Genomic DNA, 25437 nt, shown 5'->3' with positions numbered 1-25437 from the left:
CTTCATGGTAACATATAAATACTAGCCTAAATGGGCTAGAAGAAAACAAGACACAGATTACTTCATGGTAACAAATAAATACAGAATACAGCGAAAGCTTACAGATGGAGCTTAGAAAGAAAGAAACAGGAGAAAACAAGACACAGGTGCTTCATGGTAACATATAAATACAGAGACAACTTACAGATGGGCTAGAGGAAAACAAGACACAGGTACTTCATGGTAACATATAAATACAGAGAAGACAGCTTACAGATGGGCTAGAAGAAAACAAGACACAGATACTTCATGGTAACATATAAATACAAGAATACAGCTTACAGAAGCTGAATGAAGAAAACAAGAGACAGCAGGGTACCTTCATTGGTAACATATAAATACAAGAGACAGCTTACAGCTGGACTAGAAGAAAACAAGACACAGGTGCTTCGATGAGTATTTATATAAATACAAGAAGACAGCTTACAGATGGGCTAGAAGAAAACAAGACACAGGTACTTTATGAGTAACATATAAATGAAGACAACCTAAAATGGGCTAGAGGGAAAACAAGACACAGGTACTTCATGGTAACATATATCATCTGAAGACAGCTTACAGATGGAGGCTAAAAGAAAACAAGACACAGATTATAGGTGGTAACAAATAAATACAGAATACAGCTTACAGATGGGCTAGAAAGAAAACAAGACACAGGTACTTCGTGGTAACATATAAATCTGAGACAGCTTACAGATGGGCTAAAGAAAACAAGACACGGAGTACTTCGTGAGTAACATCAATCATCAGAATACAGCTTACAGATGGGCTAAAAAAGAAAACAAGATGAGGAACTTCATGGTATTGCTTATATAAATAGAATACAGCTTACAGATGGGCTAGAAGAAAACAAGACACAGGTGTTACTTCGTGGTAACATATAAATACAGAAGACAGCTTACAGATGGGCTAAAGAAAACAAGGAACACAGATACTTCAGTGGTGACAAAATAAATACAAGAATACAGCTTACAGATGAATGAGAAGAAAACAAAGACACAGACCTTCGTGGTAACAAATAAATACAGAATACAGCTTACAGATGGGCTAGAAGAAAACAAGACACGGAGTCCTTCATGGTAACAGCATATAAATACAGAATACAACACAGATGGGCTAGAAGAAAACAAGACACAGGGTGTACTTTGTGGTAACAATATAAATACAGACAACACAGATGAATAGTGAAAACAAGACACGGAGTACTAAAGATAGTAACATATAAATAGAGAATGAAAGCACAGATGGGCTAGAAGAAAACAAGACACAGGTACTTTGTGGTGACATATAAATACAGAAGACAGCTTACAGATGGGCTAGTAGAAAAAACAAGACACAGGTACTTCATGGTAAATATATAAATAGAGAATACAGCTCACAGATGGGCTAGAAGAAAACAAGACACGGAGTACTTCATGGTAATATATACTCTTTCAAAACAAGAAACAGCCAAAGGGATATTATTTGTTATTTTAAAAAAAGATAAATATATGTAATAACGTTACAAGCTCAGAGTATGATGTTATAACGTATTAAGGCACTGGATTGGTCAGACCAAAATGACAATAAAAGTTGTGCAATTTGAAAGAAACGGAGGAAAAACATCGGATTTTTCGCCAAAAAACGCATGCGTGTCCAATACATTTGTTTGAGAGATCTGCATGTTCTGCAAGTGCAACATGTGCAAAATCCTAAAAAAAGCACGGGTTCTCGGATTCTATAGTTCATGTTAAGCCACCGACACGCAATACAGTTACGCCAAGACTGGACTGAAGCACAACGCAACAACGCCATTGATCGCTTGGAAGCAGGCGAATCTCGATCAGATGTTGCCAGAGCTGTGAATGTCCATCCAAGCACCATCACAAGGCTAAGGAATCGTCACCCACAACATGGATCAACTCGTGACCGTCCACGATCTGGCAGACCTCGTGTGACCACGCCCGCACAAGATCGCTACATCCGGCTACGTCACCTTCGTGATAGGACCACCACTGCGACGTCTACTGCCTCAACCATACCAGGGCTGCGTAGGATTTTCGATCAGACCGTACGCAACCGTCTACGAGATTCTTAGGCCCCATGTGCAACCCATCATGGTGAACGTCAACGACATTTTCAACATGACAACGCCCGTCCTCACACAGCCCGACTCACCACTGTCTTCTTGAGACACCACAACATCAACGTTCTTCCCTGGCCCATCAGATTACCAGATTTAAACCCCATCGACCATCTTTGGGACGAGTTGGACCGACGTCTGTTACAGCGACAACCTCAACCGCAGACTCTACCTCAGTTTGCAGCAGCTTTGCAGGCTGAGTGGACAGCCATTCCACAGGATGTGATTTGTCATCTTATCGCTTCCATGGGCAGGAGATGCCAAGCAGTTATTGATGCTCACGGGGGCATACTCGTTATTGACGTTGAGTGACGTTAAACTTCAACTAGTGAGTGTGGACTTCTCCTTTGCAGACTTTGGATGTTCAGCAGTGAATGTGCAAAGTTTTACACATGTCATACAGAACTACCCGAAATAAACTTGTTAACAATGTGTCTCATATTTTGCCTTTTGCGTTTCTTTTTTTGAAGAGTATATAAATACAGAAGACAGCTTTCATATGGGCTAGAAGAAAACAAGATGATGTTTGGAGGATATGTTTTGATGTTTATAAAGTGTTGTTTAATTTTATTAATTTTATCAGGTGAACATAGTTTTGTGTCAGTGTTTATATGGTTTCTTAATACGTTAAGTTTTTCTTTTGTTTCATACGCTGAGTCCCAGGGAATGTATAATCCAGTATTGGTGATTGTTCTGTAGACTTCTGTTATGAAATGTGTATCGGTTCTTGTTATCTTGATGTTAAGAAATACTATTTAGTTAGTTTTGTTTACCTGTTCACAGGTGAACTTAATGTTGTGGTGTATCGAGTTAACATGACTGAAAAAACCAAGTGTGTGTTCTGTAGATGTGAATCCACCAATTGTATCATCAACATACCTGTACCAGTATAGTGGTGGGTGTAAGGCTGTATTGATCGCTTGTGATTCAATTTGTGTCATAAAATATGGGCTAGAACTGGTGACACGGGATTTCCCATACTTAGGCAATTTATTTGTAGGTAGTTTTGGTTATTGAACATAAAGTTAGTTTTGGTGGTATTGAATTATATAAGGGTTGCTAATTGGTTGCTGGGAATGTATATCAGTGGTTTAGGGTCTTGGATATGAAGTTCTAAAGCTATCTTGCAGACTTAGTGGCTAAGACTTCCGTAAAGAGGGAGATTGCTTTCAAAACTGGTCATTAATGTTTTATAATTTAGTTGATTAAGAATAGGTTTAAAGTTTAAAAAAGTCTTTAAAAAAGCTTTGGTTGTTTTGAATTTCGCGCAAAGCTACTCGAGGGCTATCTGCGCCTTTGAAAAAGGAGATGGCTGATGTTACATATTTAGAAAATGCCCACACTGTGTATTAACCAAGGTTGTAGTTAAATGATTCTGTGAATCAGGAAGAAGTGAACAGAAGAATGTGAAGAAACAATTACTGATGAAAATATAGAATATAGTTATATTTTACTGAATAGTAAACGTTCAATAATTAATAATTATATTCTTTGTGAAATAATTCTAAGTTATTTTTGTATAGATTTGCTTGTCTGTAACAAAGCTACATAAAAGGCCAAATGAGCTCTGTCCTCCACGGGTATTGAAACCCGGTTGCTCGTGCTGTAAGTCCGCAGAAATACCGCTATGCCACCTGGGGAGCATTTTATTTAAAAAAATGTGGCTTAGTCTTTATCCGTTTCAATTCATTCCTTCAAATCCAGACTACGTGAGTTCATTACTAACCCATAAACTCTTGGCTGATGTCGTAAAGACACTTAAGTGTCCACGCCCGTTCGTCTCTAATGTGCTAGAGCAGTAGGTAATATTATTTGTAATTTCATTGTGTTTTATGGTAATGTCTAACTTCGATTCCTAATCACATTATGTTTAGTATTGTATGAGTTTAATGCTACTATCTACGGATGTTATTATTAAAGAGAAAGTTTCATTATTGTTCGCACCTAAATTCCTTCGTTACAGGCTGTGAGTGTTAGCAGTTCCAAAGAAAAGTCCATTAGGCTCGACCGAACTGGGAGATCCATGCTGCGGGTTGGCCAGACAATTAACGTGGCAGTTGAACGATTTGTGACGATAGGGGAATGTGTGGCGGAAGACAATCCTGAAATTAAAGTGGACATGTACGAAGCCTGCAAAGACGCAAGAGCTGCAGGTACCTTCGTAATCCATAAGAAAGTCCATAAGAAGTTGAAATAATTTTATATTTATAAGCTACAAAGAGATTCTCTAATGGATGAAATATTGTTTGTAATTGGATACAATATGTATTACGTATTATTACTTATGCCTGTTCTGGCGGATTCCTTTCATTGTTTGTTTGTTTTTGAATTTTGCGCAAAGCTGCACGAGGGTTATATGCGTTAGCCGTCTCTAATTTATTAGTGTAAGACTAGGGGGAAGGCAGCTAGTTATCACCACCCACCGCCAACTCTTGGGCTACTCTTTTACCAATGAATTTGAACATCATACTATAACGCCTATAACTCCCGACCATCAAACTGCCCTAAACGTCCGGCCATGCTTGGCCCATTCCTTTCATATTCTCGTGAAAAGATGTGTAATCCAGTAGTTTTAGGAAGTGGACTTTGGAAAGAAACAGCGACAACAGAAGTTGCATCCGCAAAAACTAATTCCGAATCTCTTTAAATATTTTAAAAACATTTATACACAATTAACATTGTGAAGGAGTTTTTAGTTTGAAACATAGGAAACCAAACTTTAATAAGAGGTTTCTTACGTATACATTTTTTAAAAATTTATTATTATTTTTATCGCTGCATCTAAGTATAGCAGGGTCTCTCGTCCTTTAAACACCATGGTCTTGACATGCAGGACTGTGATTCTAAGGTTCCATGTTCGTGTCCCCTTGCATCAAAATAGAATTATGCGCTTCAAAGCCATTGCTATTCTATTATAGTAGTTCAAGTATTGGCGGTGGGTGATTTCGATTAGCTATCTCACTTCTAAGCTATCACTTCAAAATCACTAACACCTATTGCACATAGACTTTATGAAACTTTGTCCTAAAAAAAAAAAAAAGACACTTATATTTCCTTTGAAAAATGTAGGAATATAGTATAGTGAGTGGTTAATAGTGTATGTTTATAACTGGTACGTCTTACATGATCACTCCCGAACATGTATTAAAATATTTTCTATAAATACTTCAAGAAAAGAATTGATAAAGTCACGAAATATACACTTGAAATAAAAGTTAAAATGATAATTATAAATATCAAAATAACCCGAGGAGATATACTGAACTGAGTGACAGATGAGGGACAAATTCATTCAGTCTGTAGAATAAAAGAAGAGAGATAGACGACACGAACACACACACAAAAAAAAACTTTCTCATTGGTCCATTAGAGCTTAATGACCCTCTATATATGTAAGCACAAATATTTGTTCCTTGTCCCATAGAGGTTAACAATACATTTATACATGTATGTACAAATTTTTGTTGCAAATTAAAGTTGGATCACCTTGTACCTACGAAGAAACCCTTCAATATAAGCATGCAAGAAACTAGTGGAAATCACCAACATTTTTGTATTTTTATGTTGGAATTGTTTAACAGAAAACAAAATGATACAAGAAACAGTGAGATCCCTCACGACACATCGGGCTGTCTGTACTCAGTCCACCGCAGGATTCTAACATCAGATTTCAACGATATAAATCAGTAAAATTATCACTGTGCCCCACCTGCAATTATCTATGGTTTATTTCTAAGACTCAACTTTCAGAGAAAAAACAAATGAATTTTTCTCACTTGAACCAGTGTTTCTTTGTCAACTGAGGGTTTGTTGCTTCGTGGATTGTCTGTAACATTATTGTTAACAACAAAACAATTAAAATATAAGTGTATGAAATAGAAATATCATTTTATTAACTTTAAAAAGGTAAATGAACATTAAATAGATTCCTATTGTTTGTAAAAAAATAAATTTAAAAACATGGCTGATGTGAACAGCAGCGCCACTGTTTAATGTTAAAAAGGACACTACTAGTGTGATCATTTATAAAACCGGGCTAATCTTAAAGAAAGCGATACTGAATCAGATTAAACATGTTAAACACGCCATCTGCTGTCAGACTCAAATCTGGACATCATATGAGTTGTAAATATAAGTTCATACTAATGATTCTTTACTCACGGGTGTACTCAAATATTAGGCTACTGTTGTCGACTCATTTGATTTATAATGAAAATAAAGAGATAATCAGATGGATCTTGAGTTCTACTGCTGTGTTTGATTTCTTTTTCCGAGATACCATGAGTCGCCTCACCTTATCTTTAATTGATTAAGTTCATTACCTGAAGTAAGTAGTGTTTTTGAACAAACCTAGCTACTGTTACATATCTTCGAAACGAAAACGTGTTTGAGACTGGTATGCATGTTGTATTTGATATTGAGTTTTACTTGGCCTGGGGAAAGTGTGGAGTGTAATATGAAAAATATCTTTTTTTCTTATTGGATAAGAAAGCTGTAGCTTCGAGCTACACCAACTGTCATCAGAGACATATATAACGTTTGTTGGACAAGTGTTTTGTAAACAATGCAAGCCCTGAGAAAGAGGACTTAGCTGAAGAGTGGAATTCTCTACTGACCAACGTCTTCTATTTATTACCCAAAGGTCCCAATATGTTTCACTTTACGAACAGAATCACCGAAAAGTTGACTTGTTAATTTATTATTTCTTGTAGAACGGAACAGTTACTGTGATTCGCAGAATAATATACTAAAGTTAATTCAGAGTAAACATTTTGATTAGTAAATGTTTATCAAACTGAAACTAACACACCACAACGGTATTTGTCATGAAATCGATTATACGGATATGGTATAGACCTACACCACGTCTGTTGTATCTTAGACAGCCTAATGAGTCCTGGTATTTTGAGAAAAGCCTTGTCAGCATAGTACGTGACAGATATAGTGTAGTTTACATACTTTAACATATTCTTTATCTCACTTTCATACGTTCTTATAACTAGAATTATCGTTTAATATTATATTTATACTCTAGAATCGACTACTTGACTATACAAGTATAGCCCGGTTATTTTAGCTAACCCTGACATGTAAAAACTGGATCAACGCTGGTATTTCTCTGGCCATGATATTTCAGCGGTTAACTATGATCGAAGACTTAAACCTTGTGTTTTATTCTAACAGCTACAACGTTAGAGCAGCTTTGTGAAAGTCAACGGATAGAGATAGCCAGCACGCGTCACAATGTAGAATGGTCCCGTCTAGCACGAGCAGCTCGAGGGCTGTTGTCATCCATCACCAGAATGTTGATACTGGCTGACACAGTTGTTGTAAAGCAATTGCTGAGAATCAAAGATAGGGTGAGTTTTATTTTCACGTGATTATTTTAAGATTTTTGTTTTGTTTCATCGACTTTTGTTTAAATTTTATTTATAAATCTAACGGAACTTGTTGTCAGAAAATTAGGCTTAGAACGAGAGACTTTTGTTTTCAAAGTGAATGTAAGAAGGTGGACGTTAACTGGACCATGAAACATGAAAGGGCAACCTAGGTCATAAACATGATATTTAGATAAATAGAATCAAAGTGACAAAATTCGAAATATTAAATATTCACGATGGTTCCATATTTATTAACCAATTTTGATTTCCTGTTTCTCGTAGTTATTTATGCATATATCGATGATCAGCTAACATAGAATATATTTTGGGAACCATCGTTATTAAAATTAATATAGGATATAATATAACCCTAAATAAAATATTGTTGTCCCACACTAATAGCGCTCTCTCACATTGTTCTGTTTTAGATACCTATAAGCTTCAACAGACTGGAAAACGTCTCCAACTTTACAGAGTTTGTGAAGGCATTTAGTCTAGTAGGAACAGAGATGGTAGAACTGGCTTGCCTCAGTGGAGACAGACAACACGTAAGCCTTTTAACCCCCCGTTTCACATACAATAAGCAAACGTCAAAGAACAGGCAATACATATAATTGAATTAATACTTTATTCGCAAAATGGTTTCTTAAAACAACAGTTTTAAATTTACCAGGTGATTGTATTATGAGAGTATAAGGATCAGCGACACCCTAAAATGGAAATGTTACCCTTTTAATACATTAAAAACTCTAAGAAATATTATGAGCTAATATCAAAATTAAAAAATTAGCTCAGGGAAGAGGTACTACTTAATTTCTGTTACGATAAAATATTCATATATACCTATTAGTATCAACTAGAATATTCATATATACCTATTAGTACCAACTAGAATATTCATATATACCTAATAGTACCAACTAGAATATTCATATATACCTAATAGTACCAACTAGAATATTCATATATACCTATTAGTACCAACTAGAATATTCATATACATCTATTAGTACCAACTAGAATATTCATATATATCTATTAGTACCAACTAGAATATCCATATACATCTATTAGTACCAACTAGAATATTCATATACATCTATTAGTACCAACTAGAATATTCATATACATCTATTAGTACCAAACTCAGAATATTCATATACATCTATTAGTACTAACTAGAATATTCATATACATCTATTAGTACCAACTAGAATATTCATATATACCTATTAGTATCAACTAGAATATTCATATATACCTATTAGTACCAACTAGAATATTCATAGTTTTCTATTAGTATCAACTAGAATAGGGTAAATTATCAGTACCAAATTCACGTGACGAAAATAATCTTATATTTGGACGCATTTACAACTTACATTGTCATAAGTGTATAGATATCCAAATATATTTGTAAATAATTGAACAAATATTAACCTCTGATATCTTGATGTAAGTAACAAAGTTGTCAGATAATAACTGATAAATTTTCCAAACTTCATGGTGCACATTGTGGTGTGGGTTATATTAATATATTCACAAAGGTTTCATTTTTCAATAAAATGTTTTCTTTTAAACGTATTTAAATACCAAACAGTGCATACGAGAGAAATTTACATATTTCGATAAAAAGGTGAGATAAAACGACCGTTCAAATCCAAATAATTATACAATAACTTATAAACTTTGATAATAAGTTATATTATTGGATAAAACGACCTTTAAACTCCAAATAATTATACAATAACTTATAAACTTTAATAGTAAGTTATATTATTAGATAAAACGACCTTTAAACTCCAAATAATTTTATAAATAGCTTAAACTTGTATAGTAAGTTATATTATTGATAAAACGACCTTTAATACAGAATTATTTAATACTATAAACTTTAATAATAAGTTATATTATTAGATAAAACGACCTTTAAACTCCAAATAATTATACAATAACTTAATAACATAATTATTTGGGGTTTAAAGGTCGTTTTATCCAATAATATAACTTATTATCAAAGTTTATAAGTTGTTATAATTATTTGAGTTTAAAGGTCGTTTTATCTAATAATATAACTTATTGTAAAGTCCTTTACAATAAAATAAAGTTGGAGTTTAAAGGTCGTTTTATCTGACCTTTTTATTCAAAATACTTAAATGGAGTTTAATCTAACCCTTAACTGTGTGTAAGATTATAGTTAACAGTGGTGTTCAATAATAACTCCATTAAGCCTAATGGTGTCTAGGTAATAAATAAACAATTACCTAAGTTATGATGTTTTGTTCGACATCATTGATGTACTTTAATGGCGAAACATTGGTTTTTTAAGTCTCCAACCTATCATACAAATCAAACTTGAATTCTATCTCCGTTCTTTGTGACTTTGCCTTTACTTCCTTTTTTAAAATGAAATACTTAGTATGAAAAGCTATTACAACAACTACATATATTCATACATGTTTTATAAACACCGAAAGAGTTGTTCTCGTGCATATGATTTACGTTTAATAAACTTTCGACACCATCATGATATTTCAAAACAACTTCAACTGAGTTTTTATCCCTTTGTTTTTCAAGGTCACGACGGTTGCTAAGCGTCATAATTCAGATGGAGTGATGATCGAATCTCCATTATTTCAACATACCCAGAGCTAGAGTTTATTAGTGAAACATCTATTTGTCTCTCTCTCGTTGTATAAAAACTGTGTGTAATAACCAATTTTTAAGCAATTAAAAGTTTGAAATCAAATTAGAGTATATGTACATATGTTTATTTTAAAACGCATCCCTGTGGCGCAGCGGGAAGTCTACCTTGTTCGCCACAAAGAATCGCTTGTTAGGCCAGATTTTAGGCACTTGACTCGTAATCTGAGTCTCGGATTTGAATCTCCGTCACATGAAATATGCTTACCCTTTCATCCAGTGGGGGCGTTATTATATGCGGTCAATCCCATTTTCGTTGGTGAAAGAGTAGCCCAAGAGTTGGCGATGGGTGTTGATGACTAGCTGCCTTCCCTCTTGCCTAACATAGATAAATTATGGAGGGCTAATACAGATAGCACTCGTGTAGCTTTGCACGAAATTAAAAAAATCACATAACCTTCATCTGTAGTCACTACGTTATCAACGTTTTGTTCTTTCTTTAGTCCTATGATGGTTCTTAAAAAATAATCTCTAAAGTTATTGAAATATTGAACAAGAATTAATTTACACTTCGGATATAAAAAAAAAACGTTTCATTTCACAACATTGTTTTGTGTATCTTTCGGAACTTCCGTCTTCTGCTTTTAAGTTTTATTCACCAAGAAATACCAAGTTCTGAACTACAAAACTAACTAAACACACACTCTTATCTACATTATTGGTGAATACCAAGTCCTGAACTACAAAACTAACTAAACACACACTCTTATCTACATTATTGGTGAATACCAAGCCCTGAACTACAAAACTAACTAAACACACACTCTTATCTACATTATTCACAATAAGTCGTAAATCGAAATGCAGTTAATCTAAATTATTACACGAATCGTTGTATATCTCTGTTGTATTGACGACTGACGACCTTTCCATCCAGTAACAGGAAACGAAACGAACTTGGCAGGAGAGAGAGAGAGAGGTCTGATGAATTCTCTCCCAACAGGGGTGGTCAGGGACGTCATGGTTCCTCCCCTGTTCCCGCAGAGAGGTCTGATGAATTCTCTCCCCAACAGAGGTGGTCAGGGACGTTGTGGTTCCTCTCCGTCCCCGCTGAGAGGTCTGATGAATTCTCCCAACAGGGGTGGTCAGGACGTTGTGGTTCCTCTTCGTCCGCGCTGAGAGGTCTGATGAATTCTCTTCCCAACAGGGGTGGTTAGGGACGTTGTGGTTCCTCTTCGTCCGCGCTCGTGGAAGATTATTTACTTTTTTCGTGGGAGTTTTCTTGTATTTGTTATTTGACTTGTTTAAGGTGATGAAGTGAGGTGAGGCAGTATGGAAATGATAGGTGAGAAAGGACAGCGAGATAAAGGCGGCACAAGGGAAGAAGGCCAAGCTAAAGTCTGTAGTCAATGCCTGAGATTTGGATGTGGGGCAAAAGGGAGTTCTCTGAGAAAACCCACTTTCACAGGACAGGCACCGAATATTTTACCTGTCCTGGTCCTGATGTGAAAAGAAATACATATAAACATAAACGTATAATCACCTTATTTATAATTGTGTATTTTGTTGAGTGGTTTGTAATTGTTGAAATATGTTATATGGTGAAATGTATTTTGCTTTTAAGTAATGTTTGTATGATATTTCTGTGATCCTGTTTCTGAGGGTGGGTAGATTAGTGATTTTGAGTACGTAGTTGACATGTGTGTATGTTGGTTGTCGGTTTTCTGCTCTTAGTGCTTTATTTTGTTTTATTTGCATCTTCTGTAATGTGTTGTCAGACATATTGTATGTGACTTGACATCCATATTCTATTAACTGACGGATGTAAGCCTTGTATATTTGAATGAAGGTTTCTGGTGAGCAGTTTGAGTGTTTGCTAGTTATGGTCATCAAATGTGAAATGTGTTTTTTCATGGAGTGTTGTTGACATCTTTTTTCCATGTTAATCTGGAGTCGAAAGTGATGCCAAGAAATGTGATGTTCTTGCTCATGTTAAATGGCGAGTTGCTGAGTGAGATGTTTACTTTTTCTAGAGTTTTTTCTGTGCCTTTAACTTTCCTATAAAAAAGTGATTGCTTGCGTTTTTGTTGTGTTTAAAACCACTCTCCACTTGTTGATCCAGCTCACAACAGTATTTGGTGTTTCCTGAACGCGAGACATGACCATTAGTGGGTTTCCAGACATGCTACAGACAGCAATGTCGTCAACGTATTGTGAATTGTAAGTTTGACTAAGGAAAGGTATGTCACTAACTAAAATAACGTAAAGGTAAGTTTGACTAAGGAAAGGTACGTCACTAACTAAAATAACGTAAAGGTAAGTTTGACTAAGGAAAGGTATGTCACTAACTAAAATAACGTAAAGGTACGTTTGACTAGGGAAAGGTATGTCACTAACTAAAATAACGTAAAGGTAAATTTGACTAAGGAAAGGTATGTCACTAACTAAAATAACGTAAAGGTACGTTTGACTAGGAAAGGTATGTCACTAACTAAAATAACGTAAAGGTATGTTTGACTAGGGAAAGGTATGTCACTAACTAAAATAACGTAAAGGTAAGTTTCACTAGGGAAAGGTATGTCACTAATTAAAATAACGTAAAGGTAAGTTTCACTAGGAAAGGTATGTCACTAACTAAAATAACGTAAAGGTAAGTTTGACTAGGGAAAAGTATGCCACTAACTAAAATAACGTAAAGGTAAGTTTCACTAGGGAAAGGTATGTCACTAACTAAGATAACGTAAAGGAGTAGGAAAAGGACGGATACTTGGGACACTCCTCCAGTTATTTTGTAAGATTCTGTTGACTTCTACTTGAGCTGTTCTATCTTTTAGGGAGGTAGATATCCATGTTTTTTTTATTTACAAACCTCTTGAAGAGGCCTCATAATCACATATATTACATACAAAACAAGTACAAAGAATAAATACACAGTTATATACAACTGAATGAACCTAATACTATATGTTACTGCTCATATCAAAAGACACACAATAATGTAACGTTGTGAACAAGGACGAACAAGTTTACAATAAACTTGAAAGAAAGAACTGACATCATTACGAATAACATGCCTGGAATAATCAAAACTTATGTTTTTTTTATTAACTGACCCTTATAAAATAACAACAGATTTAAATGGATATTTTTGGCTAAACAAATTTTCCTAACAGTCATAATACAATATTTAGCTAATGTAACCAAAAACATACACTGTAGGCTGTTTTTTTTTCTTAACCCTTCTTGGAAGCCGTTTCTGATTCATTGGTACTGATTTTTTGAATGATAAAAGAAAGTGCTGAAAACTAATGTTCATAAGGGTTGAACCATTGGGCACAGGCAATATAAACGTCTCACTGTCTTTGTCACAAAGTGTACATAAACTAGTATCATATTTTTGCATTTGAACAGGTTTATTGTTCGTCATTAAAGCATTGTGATAAAATAAATAATCCACATCAGCAAAGACAAAACCTTTAAATAGGTGATAAGTATATTTATGTATTTTTTCCAGTATATTTCCATGCAGTGATTTCTTTAGCAGCAGAGATGGAGTTCTGGTATATTAATTTAATCAGTTTTTTTAACAAGATCATTTAAGTGGATAACATTTTCACCATCTGAATCACACATCTGAAAAAAAAGATTGTAACGTTCATGCAACCGTGTGTATCTTTCTTTCAACTAAGGATTTTCCATTCTGCTAGAATAATACCATATAACGTTTTGTAATACTGTCTTATCTTTACATAAGTAATTTTCTTGACAACAACTTTTACGGTGTGAACTGAATTAAGCAAGTTTATTCGTATTTTAACACATCAGGATAATGGGAAGGAATTTTTAATTATGTTGTATTTATTTTAACACTGCGTTTTATTCATTATTATTTGTTTTAGTTTTCTTGCTCATTGTTCAGAGTAACTGGAAAACTGCTAAGTTGGTTGATGTAAAATGGTGACCGAATGGATAGAGTGTCACGTGACAACTGCTCAAGGATTAATGGCGCAAGCCACCCCTAATCCTGATGGAATAAACAAGAGGGAACGAAACTAGTGAACTCTACCCACCGCCAACTCTGAGACTACTTTATACCAATGAATAGTGAAATTGACTGTATAATATAACATTCCCGTACTGAAAGGCCAAACACATTCGATGACGGGTTTTTATCGAGCGCCTTGTGAGACCCCAACCAGTTAAGTAATTACACTGGTTTACAAAAAAATAGGCAAGAATGTGAATAGGTGTTTTTTACTAATTTGGGTGTGCTGAATTCAAATTTATAAACAGTTTTGCTCTATCACCTCTAGTTTTTTGGCTTTTATATAGTCTCATTTTAGTATATACAGAGTATATACGTGCCTATTTCAACAGTTGCAGCAGCTATTACAGATAAAACAGGATAGATAAAGAACATTGACGGAATAAATATACTTGGATGACACAATGTACACAATTCATAGAACCGCAGACAGTTAGAAGTGTGTTTTCTTAGATGATCTGGTGTATTTTGCCTCCGGGATGTCACGCAAGAGCATCCAGCAGAAGTCTCCCATCATGCTGGGTTTCCACTTGCCTTGGTAGTTGCTCTCCATCTTCGTAATGTCTTGGTGGAATCTTTCTCCGTGCTCATCACTCACTGCTCCAAGGTTTGGAGGGAAGAAGTTGAGGTGGGAATGGAGAAAATGAATTTTGAGTGACATTCGGCATCCCATATCCTCATAAGTCTTTAGCAACTTCTTAATACAGGCTTGGTAATTTGGTACGCGTGTGTTACCAAGGAAGCCACTACAGACTGACTTAAATGCTTCCCATGCTCTCAGTTCCTTTAAGGTAAGAAGCTCCTCAAAATCAGTATCCTTCAGCACGTCTTGGATTTGAGGTCCGACAAAGATGCCCTCTTTGAGCTTAGCAGCACTGAGACCTGGGAACACAGTAGACAAGTGTTGGAAGGCAGCACCATTTTTGTCCATGGCCTTCACGAAATTCTTTATCAAACCAAGCTTGATGTGAAGAGGAGGAAGAAGCACCTTCTTCATGTCAACCAGAGGATTCTCCTTGACGCTGTGTTCGCCAGGAACGAAAGTGCTTCTAGACCCCCAGTCTTTCTGCTTGTAATGCTGGGATACAGCTCGACTATCCCAGAGACAGAGAAAGCAACAGTACTTGTGAAGCCCGCTTGCATACCCATAAGAAGACCAATGACCTTGAGGTCCCCACACAGACTCCACTGGTACTTAACAGTTTCTAAAAGAAGCTCCATATTGTCATAGGACTCCTTTAGATGGACAGAGTGTGCAGTGGGAATGCTGGGATATTTATTCCCGTTGTGCAGAAGCACAGCCTTGAGACTTCGCTTGGAAGAGTCTATGAAAAGACGCCAGTCTGAAGGATTATGTGGCAAACCAAGGAAAGTGAACAAGCCAGGTACATTTGTGCAGTAGCACAGCCTTGAGACTTCGCTTGGAAGAGTCTATGAAAAGACGCCAGTCTGAAGGATTATGTGGCAAACCAAGGAAAGTGAACAAGCCAGGTACATTTGTGCAGTAGCACAGCCTTGAGACTTCGCTTGGAAGAGTCTATGATAAGACACCAGTCTGAAGGATTATGTGGCAAACCAAGGAAAGTGAACAAGCCAGGTACATTTGTACAGTAGCACAGCCTTGAGACTTTGCTTGGAAGAGTCTATGATAAGACACCAGTCTGAAGGATTATGTGGCAAACCAAGGAAAGTGAACAAGCCAGGTACATTTGTGCAGTAGCACAACTTGTTTTCCATGTCGAAAAATGAAGCAAGGTCTTTGTTCCGATTCCTGAAACTGGTGATCCTTACATCTTCCTGGACTAGGTTCCACTGTTTAAGCCGAGAAGCCAAGAGCTCTGACTGCTGTTTTGACAGATACAAATCACGAGCAAGGTCATTCAGGTCTTCTTGCATGATCCAGTGTGGCTCGCTGCCACTTGTTCCTGAATAAGAAGAGTCAATATCTTCGGAAGAGATTGACTTGGCAGAATCTTCCGTTGGAGCCATTTTTTCATCTGATGAGGAAAGAAGATCCTTATTTACTGGAGGTGTTGGAACAGGAAGATCATCTGAATGGGGAACGGGTTTCATAGCAGATGGAAGGTTGGGATATTTGATCTTTTTTCTATAAGATGCATTGAAACCAGTTATATTTGTTAGACAAAAATAACAATCATCTGCATGGCTTCGTGGCTCTCTCCAAACCATCGGGACTGTAAAGTTGAAAGCCGCTTTCTTGCCATTAAACCAAGCAGTTAGTCCATTGTAGCAGGGTTTACAACAGATGTGTGGAGCCCAAGATTTGTCCTGATTACCAATTTTACAGTCAAAATAATGAAAGTAGGCAGTTTTGAGGAGGGAAGTGATGGTTCGACGCTGTGCAACTGTCGTGAAGTCCCCACACACGTAGCAGAAAGAATTGGCCTTGTTGAGGCATCCTCGGTGTTTTGACGAGCTTGAAGCCATTGGAGAATCTGATAAAAAACAAAGTAAAATTAAATCATATGTAAGGCAATAATAATTATGTGTGTCGTTGGAAATTGTAATACAAATATATACCCAAAAGATTGTGTAACACAATTGTCGAGAGACACCAACCTCCTGCGCTGACTGCCAGTGCACTACTGGCTGTTGATTGAGACGTGTTGGCTGCGCTTAACTGCCAAAATCCGTCTTGATATATAGCTATATATATATATAATGTAATTCTATCACTTACATTTATTGCATAATAACTAAAAAAGAAGACATAAGTCACACAATATTAGAAATTAACCCTGAATGCATATACGCCTTTATGTACAGTATGTGTACAAAATGTACAGTATGCATATCTAAAAAATTAGAGGTGATGAGTAAAAACGGATTTCAAATCTGAATTCAGCAAATTAGGTTAAAACAGCTATTTTTGTGCTTGCCTCAATTTCTTTGTAAACCAGTGTTATTTATTTACGTGTATGAAAGAGGGCGTGACCGTAGAGGGCCGACATTAAAACGTTAAGTAATTTAGGTTGGTTGGTTGGTTTAGTGTTTTATGGCGCAAAGCAACTAGGTGTCTAGATATAGTAATTTTGGAAAATAAAAGCAAGATTGTACAAAGTGAAATAAATTTGACTAGGTTAAAATAGGCTTAGTACCTACAGGGTGGCCCGTAAGTCCCTACCCATCCATATATCTTATGTATCCAGTGTATCTGTGTGCTGTCCCTCATTCTCGCTGCATAATATTGTGTGTACTTGTCACAATACGCTCTTCAAGTGTAAATGGGCTTTCATCGGCCATAATTCTCTGAAAAAAAGAAACAAGTTTATAATACATGCGTAATTGAATCTAACATAATAACATATGAATGGGTAGGGACTTACGGGCCAACCTGTATAACGGTACTTTAGGCTTAAATATATTTCCAGTTACTGGTAAATTGTAAAACAGGATAGAAACATCGAATAAATAAATCTAAAACTAGTCTATTGTATTTCGGCGTTTTAAATTCAGCTTATGCTATAATAACATATAGATAGGCTAAATGTATTTTATTAACGTTACGTGACTTGTTAGTTAGTACAATTTAGTTCTATGAAATTAAACATAAACTTTAATGTGAAAATAAAATAGTGATAAAAATTATTATTTGTTCTTAAACGTTAGGTAACAGTTACAGTATCAACAATAGTCTACTGGTATTTGGTATTAAGTATTTATTTTCAGGCTATAATATAAATACAATGGTTAAGACAAGTGTAGGAATTAAGCGTTCACAGTAACGGGTGCAAGGAGTGGGTTTTACTTGGGGGCTGGGTTTTACTTTTAATGAGATGGTGTTGAATATGTAAAATGTTTGTGTAAAGTTTGTAAGTTGGAGGTTACCATAATTAATGCAAAGGTTATCATAATTAATGTAAATGTTATCATAATTAAAGTAGAGGTTATCATAATCAATGTGCAGGTTATAATAATTAATGTAGAGGTTATAATTAATGTGAAGTTTATCATAGATAATGTAAAGGTTATCATAATTAATGCAGAGGTTATAATTAAAGTAGACGTTATCATAGTTGATGTAGACGTTATCATAATTAATGTAGAGGTTATTATAATTAATGTAAAGGTTATCATAATTAATGCAGAAGTTATAATTAAAGTGGACGTTATCATAGTTGATGTAGACGTTATCATAATTAAAGTAGAGGTTATTATAATTAATGTAAAGGTTATCATAAAATGAAGGTTATCATAATTAATGTACAATGTGCGAACTAGCAGCAGTATTTCAGGAGAAGTTTAAAAATTCACACGTAAGAGATACATCAGGAAACAACGACATTCAGGAAGTTAGAAATAGAACTATTAGGGTTAGAAGTAGTGACTATCAGTAACAATGAACCTGTTCATCTAGGGTTAGAAGTAGTGACTATTAGTAACAATGAACCTGTTCATCTGGGGTTAGAAGTAGTGAATATCAGTAACAATGAACCTGTTCATCTAGGGTTAGAAGTAGTGACTATTAGTAACAATGAACCTGTTCATCTAGGGTTAGAAGTAGTGAATATCAGTAACAATGAACCTGTTCATCTAGGGTTAGAAGTAGTGACTATTAGTAACAATGAACCTGTTCATCTAGGGTTAGAAGTAGTGACTATTAGTAACAATGAACCTGTTCATCTAGGGTTAGAAATAGTGACTATCAATAACAATGAACCTGTTCATCTAGGGTTAGAAGTAGTGACTATCAGTAACAATGAACCTGTTCATCTAGGGTTAGAAGTAGTGACTATTAGTAACAATGAGCCTGTTCATCTAGGGTTAGAAGTAGTTAATATCAGTAACAATGAGCCTGTTCATCTAGGGTTAGAAGTAGTGACTATCAGTAACAATGAGCCAGTTCATCTTGGGTTAGAAGTAGTGACTATCAGTAACAATGAACCTGTTCATCTAGGGTTAGAAGTAGTGACTATCAGTAACAATGAGCCTGTTCATCTAGGGTTAGAAGTAGTGACTATCAGTAACAATGAGCTTGTTCATCTAGGGTTAGAAGTAGTGAATATCAGTAACAATGAGCCTGTTCATCTAGGGTTAAAAGTAGTGACTATTAGTAACAATGAGCCTGTTCATCTAGGGTTAGAAGTAGTGAATATCAGTAACAATGAACCTGTTCATCTAGGGTTAGAAGTAGTGACTATCAGTAACAATGAACCTGTTCATCTAGGGTTAGAAGTAGTGACTATTAGTAACAATGAGCCTGTTCATCTAGGGTTAGAAGTAGTTAATATCAGTAACAATGAGCCTGTTCATCTAGGGTTAGAAGTAGTGACTATCAGTAACAACGAGCCAGTTCATCTTGGGTTAGAAGTAGTGACTATCAGTAACAATGAACCTGTTCATCTAGGGTTAGAAGTAGTGACTATCAGTAACAATGAGCTTGTTCATCTAGGGTTAGAAGTAGTGAATATCAGTAACAATGAGCCTGTTCATCTAGGGTTAAAAGTAGTGACTATTAGTAACAATGAGCCTGTTCATCTAGGGTTAGAAGTAGTGAATATCAGTAACAATGAACCTGTTCATCTAGGGTTAGAAGTAGTGACTATCAGTAACAATGAGCTTGTTCATCTAGGGTTAGAAGTAGTGAATATCAGTAACAATGAGCCTGTTCATCTAGGGTTAGAAGTAGTGAATATCAGTAACAATGAGCTTGTTCATCGAGGGTTAGAAGTAGTGACTATCAGTAACAATGAACCTGTTCATCTAGGATTAGAAATAGTGACTATCAGTAACAATGAACCTGTTCATCTAGGGTTAGAAGTAGTGACTATTAGTAACAATGAACCTGTTCATCTAGGGTTAGAAGTAGTGACTATTAGTAACAATGAGCCTGTTCATCTAGGATTAGAAATAGTGACTATCAGTAACAATGAACCTGTTCATCTAGGGTTAGAAGTAGTGACTATTAGTAACAATGAGCCTGTTCATCTAGGATTAGAAATAGTGACTATCAGTAACAATGAACCTGTTCATCTAGGGTTAGAAGTAGTGACTATTAGTAACAATGAACCTGTTCATCTACGGTTAGAAGTAGTGAATATCAGTAACAATGAACCTGTTCATCTAGGGTTAGAAGTAGTGACTATTAGTAACAATGAACCTGTTCATCTAGGGTTAGAAGTAGTGAATATCAGTAACAATGAACCTGTTCATCTAGGGTTAGAAGTAGTGACTATTAGTAACAATGAGCCTGTTCATCTAGGATTAGAAATAGTGACTATCAGTAACAATGAACCTGTTCATCTAGGGTTAGAAGTAGTGACTATTAGTAACAATGAACCTGTTCATCTAGGGTTAGAAATAGTGAATATCAGTAACAATGAACCTGTTCATCTAGGGTTAGAAGTAGTGACTATTAGTAACAATGAGCTTGTTCATCTAGGGTTAGAAGTAGTGACTATCAGTAACAATGAACCTGTTCATCTAGGGTTATAAGTAGTGACTATCAGTAACAATGAACCTGTTCATCTAGGGTTAGAAGTAGTGACTATTAGTAACAATGAGCCTGTTCATCTAGGGTTAGAAGTAGTGAATATCAGTAACAATGAACCTGTTCATCTAGGGTTAGAAGTAGTGACTATCAGTAACAATGAACCTGTTCATCTGGGGTTAGAAGTAGTGACTATCAGTAACAATGAACCAGTTCATCTTGGGTTAGGAGTAGTGACTATCAGTAACAATGAGCCTGTTCTTCTAGGGTTAGAAGTAGTAACTATCAGTAACAATGAGCCAGTTCATCTTGGGTTAGAACTAGTGACTATCAGTAACAATGAGCCTGTTCATCTAGGGTTAGAAGTTGTGACTATCAGTAACAATGAACCTGTTCATCTGGGGTTAGAAGTAGTGACTATCAGTAACAATGAGCCAGTTCATCTTGGGTTAGAAGTAGTGACTATCAGTAACAATGAACCTGTTCATCTGGGGTTAGAAGTAGTGACTATCAGTAACAATGAGCCAGTTCGTCTTGGGTTAGAAGTAGTGACTATCAGTAACAATGAGCTTGTTCATCTAGGGTTAGAAGTAGTGACTATCAGTAACAATGAGCTTGTTCATCTAGGGTTAGAAGTAGTGAATATCAGTAACAATGAGCCTGTTCATCTAGGGATAGAAGTAGTGAATATCAGTAACAATGAGCTTGTTCATCTAGGGTTAGAAGTAGTGACTATCAGTAACAATGAGCCAGTTCATCTTGGGTTAGAAGTAGTGACTATCAGTAACAATGAACCTGTTCATCTGGGGTTAGAAGTAGTGACTATCAGTAACAATGAGCCAGTTCGTCTTGGGTTAGAAGTAGTGACTATCAGTAACAATGAGCTTGTTCATATAAGGTTAGAAATAGTGACTATCAGTAACAATGAGCCTGTTCATCTAGGGTTAGAAGTAGTGACTATCAGTAACAATGAGCCAGTTCATCTTGGGTTAGAAGTAGTGACTATCAGTAACAATGAGCCAGTTCATCTTGGGTTAGAAGTAGTGACTATCAGTAACAATGAGCCTGTTCATCTAGGGTTAGAAGTAGTGACTATCAGTAACAATGAGCCAGTTCATCTTGGGTTAGAAGTAGTGACTATCAGTAACAATGAACCTGTTCATCTGGGGTTAGAAGTAGTGACTATCAGTAACAATGAGCCAGTTCGTCTTGGGTTAGAAGTAGTGACTATCAGTAACAATGAGCTTGTTCATCTAGGGTTAGAAGTAGTGACTATCAGTAACAATGAGCTTGTTCATCTAGGGTTAGAAGTAGTGAATATCAGTAACAATGAGCCTGTTCATCTAGGGATAGAAGTAGTGAATATCAGTAACAATGAGCTTGTTCATCTAGGGTTAGAAGTAGTGACTATCAGTAACAATGAGCCAGTTCATCTTGGGTTAGAAGTAGTGACTATCAGTAACAATGAACCTGTTCATCTGGGGTTAGAAGTAGTGACTATCAGTAACAATGAGCCAGTTCGTCTTGGGTTAGAAGTAGTGACTATCAGTAACAATGAGCTTGTTCATATAAGGTTAGAAGTAGTGACTATCAGTAACAATGAGCCTGTTCATCTAGGGTTAGAAGTAGTGACTATCAGTAACAATGAGCCAGTTCATCTTGGGTTAGAAGTAGTGACTATCAGTAACAATGAGCCAGTTCATCTTGGGTTAGAAGTAGTGACTATCAGTAACAATGAGCCTGTTCATCTAGGGCTAGAAGTAGTGACTATCAGTAACAATGAACCTGTTCATCTAGGGTTAGAAGTAGTGACTATCAGTAACAATGAACCTGTTCATCTAGGGTTAGAAGTAGTGACTATCAGTAACAATGAGCCTGTTCATCTAGGGTTAGAAGTAGTGACTATCAGTAACAATGAACCTGTTCATCTGGGGTTAGAAGTAGTGACTATCAGTAACAATGAACCAGTTCATCTTGGGTTAGGAGTAGTGACTATCAGTAACAATGAGCCTGTTCTTCTAGGGTTAGAAGTAGTGACTATCAGTAACAATGAGCCAGTTCATCTTGGGTTAGAACTAGTGACTATCAGTAACAATGAGCCTGTTCATCTAGGGTTAGAAGTTGTGACTATCAGTAACAATGAACCTGTTCATCTGGGGTTAGAAGTAGTGACTATCAGTAACAATAAGCCAGTTCATCTTGGGTTAGAAGTAGTGACTATCAGTAACAATGAACCTGTTCATCTGGGGTTAGAAGTAGTGACTATCAGTAACAATGAGCCAGTTCGTCTTGGGTTAGAAGTAGTGACTATCAGTAACAATGAGCTTGTTCATCTACGGTTAGAAGTAGTGACTATCAGTAACAATGAGCCTGTTCATCTAGGGATAGAAGTAGTGAATATCAGTAACAATGAGCTTGTTCATCTAGGGTTAGAAGTAGTGACTATCAGTAACAATGAGCCAGTTCATCTTGGGTTAGAAGTAGTGACTATCAGTAACAATGAACCTGTTCATCTGGGGTTAGAAGTAGTGACTATCAGTAACAATGAGCCAGTTCGTCTTGGGTTAGAAGTAGTGACTATCAGTAACAATGAGCTTGTTCATATAAGGTTAGAAGTAGTGACTATCAGTAACAATGAGCCTGTTCATCTAGGGTTAGAAGTAGTGACTATCAGTAACAATGAGCCAGTTCATCTTGGGTTAGAAGTAGTGACTATCAGTAACAATGAACCTGTTCATCTGGGGTTAGAAGTAGTGACTATCAGTAACAATGAGCCAGTTCGTCTTGGGTTAGAAGTAGTGACTATCAGTAACAATGAGCTTGTTCATCTAGGGTTAGAAGTAGTGACTATCAGTAACAATGAGCTTGTTCATCTAGGGTTAGAAGTAGTGAATATCAGTAACAATGAGCCTGTTCATCTAGGGATAGAAGTAGTGAATATCAGTAACAATGAGCTTGTTCATCTAGGGTTAGAAGTAGTGACTATCAGTAACAATGAGCCAGTTCATCTTGGGTTAGAAGTAGTGACTATCAGTAACAATGAACCTGTTCATCTGGGGTTAGAAGTAGTGACTATCAGTAACAATGAGCCAGTTCGTCTTGGGTTAGAAGTAGTGACTATCAGTAACAATGAGCTTGTTCATATAAGGTTAGAAGTAGTGACTATCAGTAACAATGAGCCTGTTCATCTAGGGTTAGAAGTAGTGACTATCAGTAACAATGAGCCAGTTCATCTTGGGTTAGAAGTAGTGACTATCAGTAACAATGAGCCAGTTCATCTTGGGTTAGAAGTAGTGACTATCAGTAACAATGAGCCTGTTCATCTAGGGCTAGAAGTAGTGACTATCAGTAACAATGAACCTGTTCATCTAGGGTTAGAAGTAGTGACTATCAGTAACAATGAACCTGTTCATCTAGGGTTAGAAGTAGTGACTATCAGTAACAATGAGCCTGTTCATCTAGGGTTAGAAGTAGTGACTATCAGTAACAATGAACCTGTTCATCTGGGGTTAGAAGTAGTGACTATCAGTAACAATGAACCAGTTCATCTTGGGTTAGGAGTAGTGACTATCAGTAACAATGAGCCTGTTCTTCTAGGGTTAGAAGTAGTGACTATCAGTAACAATGAGCCAGTTCATCTTGGGTTAGAACTAGTGACTATCAGTAACAATGAGCCTGTTCATCTAGGGTTAGAAGTTGTGACTATCAGTAACAATGAACCTGTTCATCTGGGGTTAGAAGTAGTGACTATCAGTAACAATAAGCCAGTTCATCTTGGGTTAGAAGTAGTGACTATCAGTAACAATGAACCTGTTCATCTGGGGTTAGAAGTAGTGACTATCAGTAACAATGAGCCAGTTCGTCTTGGGTTAGAAGTAGTGACTATCAGTAACAATGAGCTTGTTCATCTACGGTTAGAAGTAGTGACTATCAGTAACAATGAGCCTGTTCATCTAGGGATAGAAGTAGTGAATATCAGTAACAATGAGCTTGTTCATCTAGGGTTAGAAGTAGTGACTATCAGTAACAATGAGCCAGTTCATCTTGGGTTAGAAGTAGTGACTATCAGTAACAATGAACCTGTTCATCTGGGGTTAGAAGTAGTGACTATCAGTAACAATGAGCCAGTTCGTCTTGGGTTAGAAGTAGTGACTATCAGTAACAATGAGCTTGTTCATATAAGGTTAGAAGTAGTGACTATCAGTAACAATGAGCCTGTTCATCTAGGGTTAGAAGTAGTGACTATCAGTAACAATGAGCCAGTTCATCTTGGGTTAGAAGTAGTGACTATCAGTAACAATGAGCCTGTTCATCTAGGGTTAGAAGTTGTGACTATCAGTAACAATGAACCTGTTCATCTGGGGTTAGAAGTAGTGACTATCAGTAACAATGAGCCAGTTCATCTTGGGTTAGAAGTAGTGACTATCAGTAACAATGAACCTGTTCATCTGGGGTTAGAAGTAGTGACTATCAGTAACAATGAGCCAGTTCGTCTTGGGTTAGAAGTAGTGACTATCAGTAACAATGAGCTTGTTCATCTAGGGTTAGAAGTAGTGACTATCAGTAACAATGAGCTTGTTCATCTAGGGTTAGAAGTAGTGAATATCAGTAACAATGAGCCTGTTCATCTAGGGATAGAAGTAGTGAATATCAGTAACAATGAGCTTGTTCATCTAGGGTTAGAAGTAGTGACTATCAGTAACAATGAGCCAGTTCATCTTGGGTTAGAAGTAGTGACTATCAGTAACAATGAACC

The 25437-nt window shown here is 36.3% G+C and overlaps 1 protein-coding gene across 1 annotated transcript in view; it reads left to right on the top strand.

Annotated features, from left to right (window-relative positions):
* The first annotated feature begins 4184 nt into the window (after positions 1-4184).
* LOC143257783 (alpha-catulin-like) overlaps positions 4185-25437 on the top strand; it is a 71828-nt gene continuing 50575 nt past the window's right edge. The window contains exons 1-3 of the mRNA XM_076516815.1: positions 4185-4314; positions 7346-7521; positions 7971-8090. Coding sequence (XP_076372930.1) covers positions 4185-4314; positions 7346-7521; positions 7971-8090 — 426 coding nt within the window. The remainder of the gene's footprint in view (positions 4315-7345; positions 7522-7970; positions 8091-25437) is intronic.

This window comes from Tachypleus tridentatus, chromosome 7, assembly GCF_004210375.1.
Source record: "Tachypleus tridentatus isolate NWPU-2018 chromosome 7, ASM421037v1, whole genome shotgun sequence".
Lineage (NCBI taxonomy): Eukaryota > Metazoa > Arthropoda > Merostomata > Xiphosura > Limulidae > Tachypleus > Tachypleus tridentatus.
This window is presented reverse-complemented; position numbering and strand designations above follow the sequence as displayed.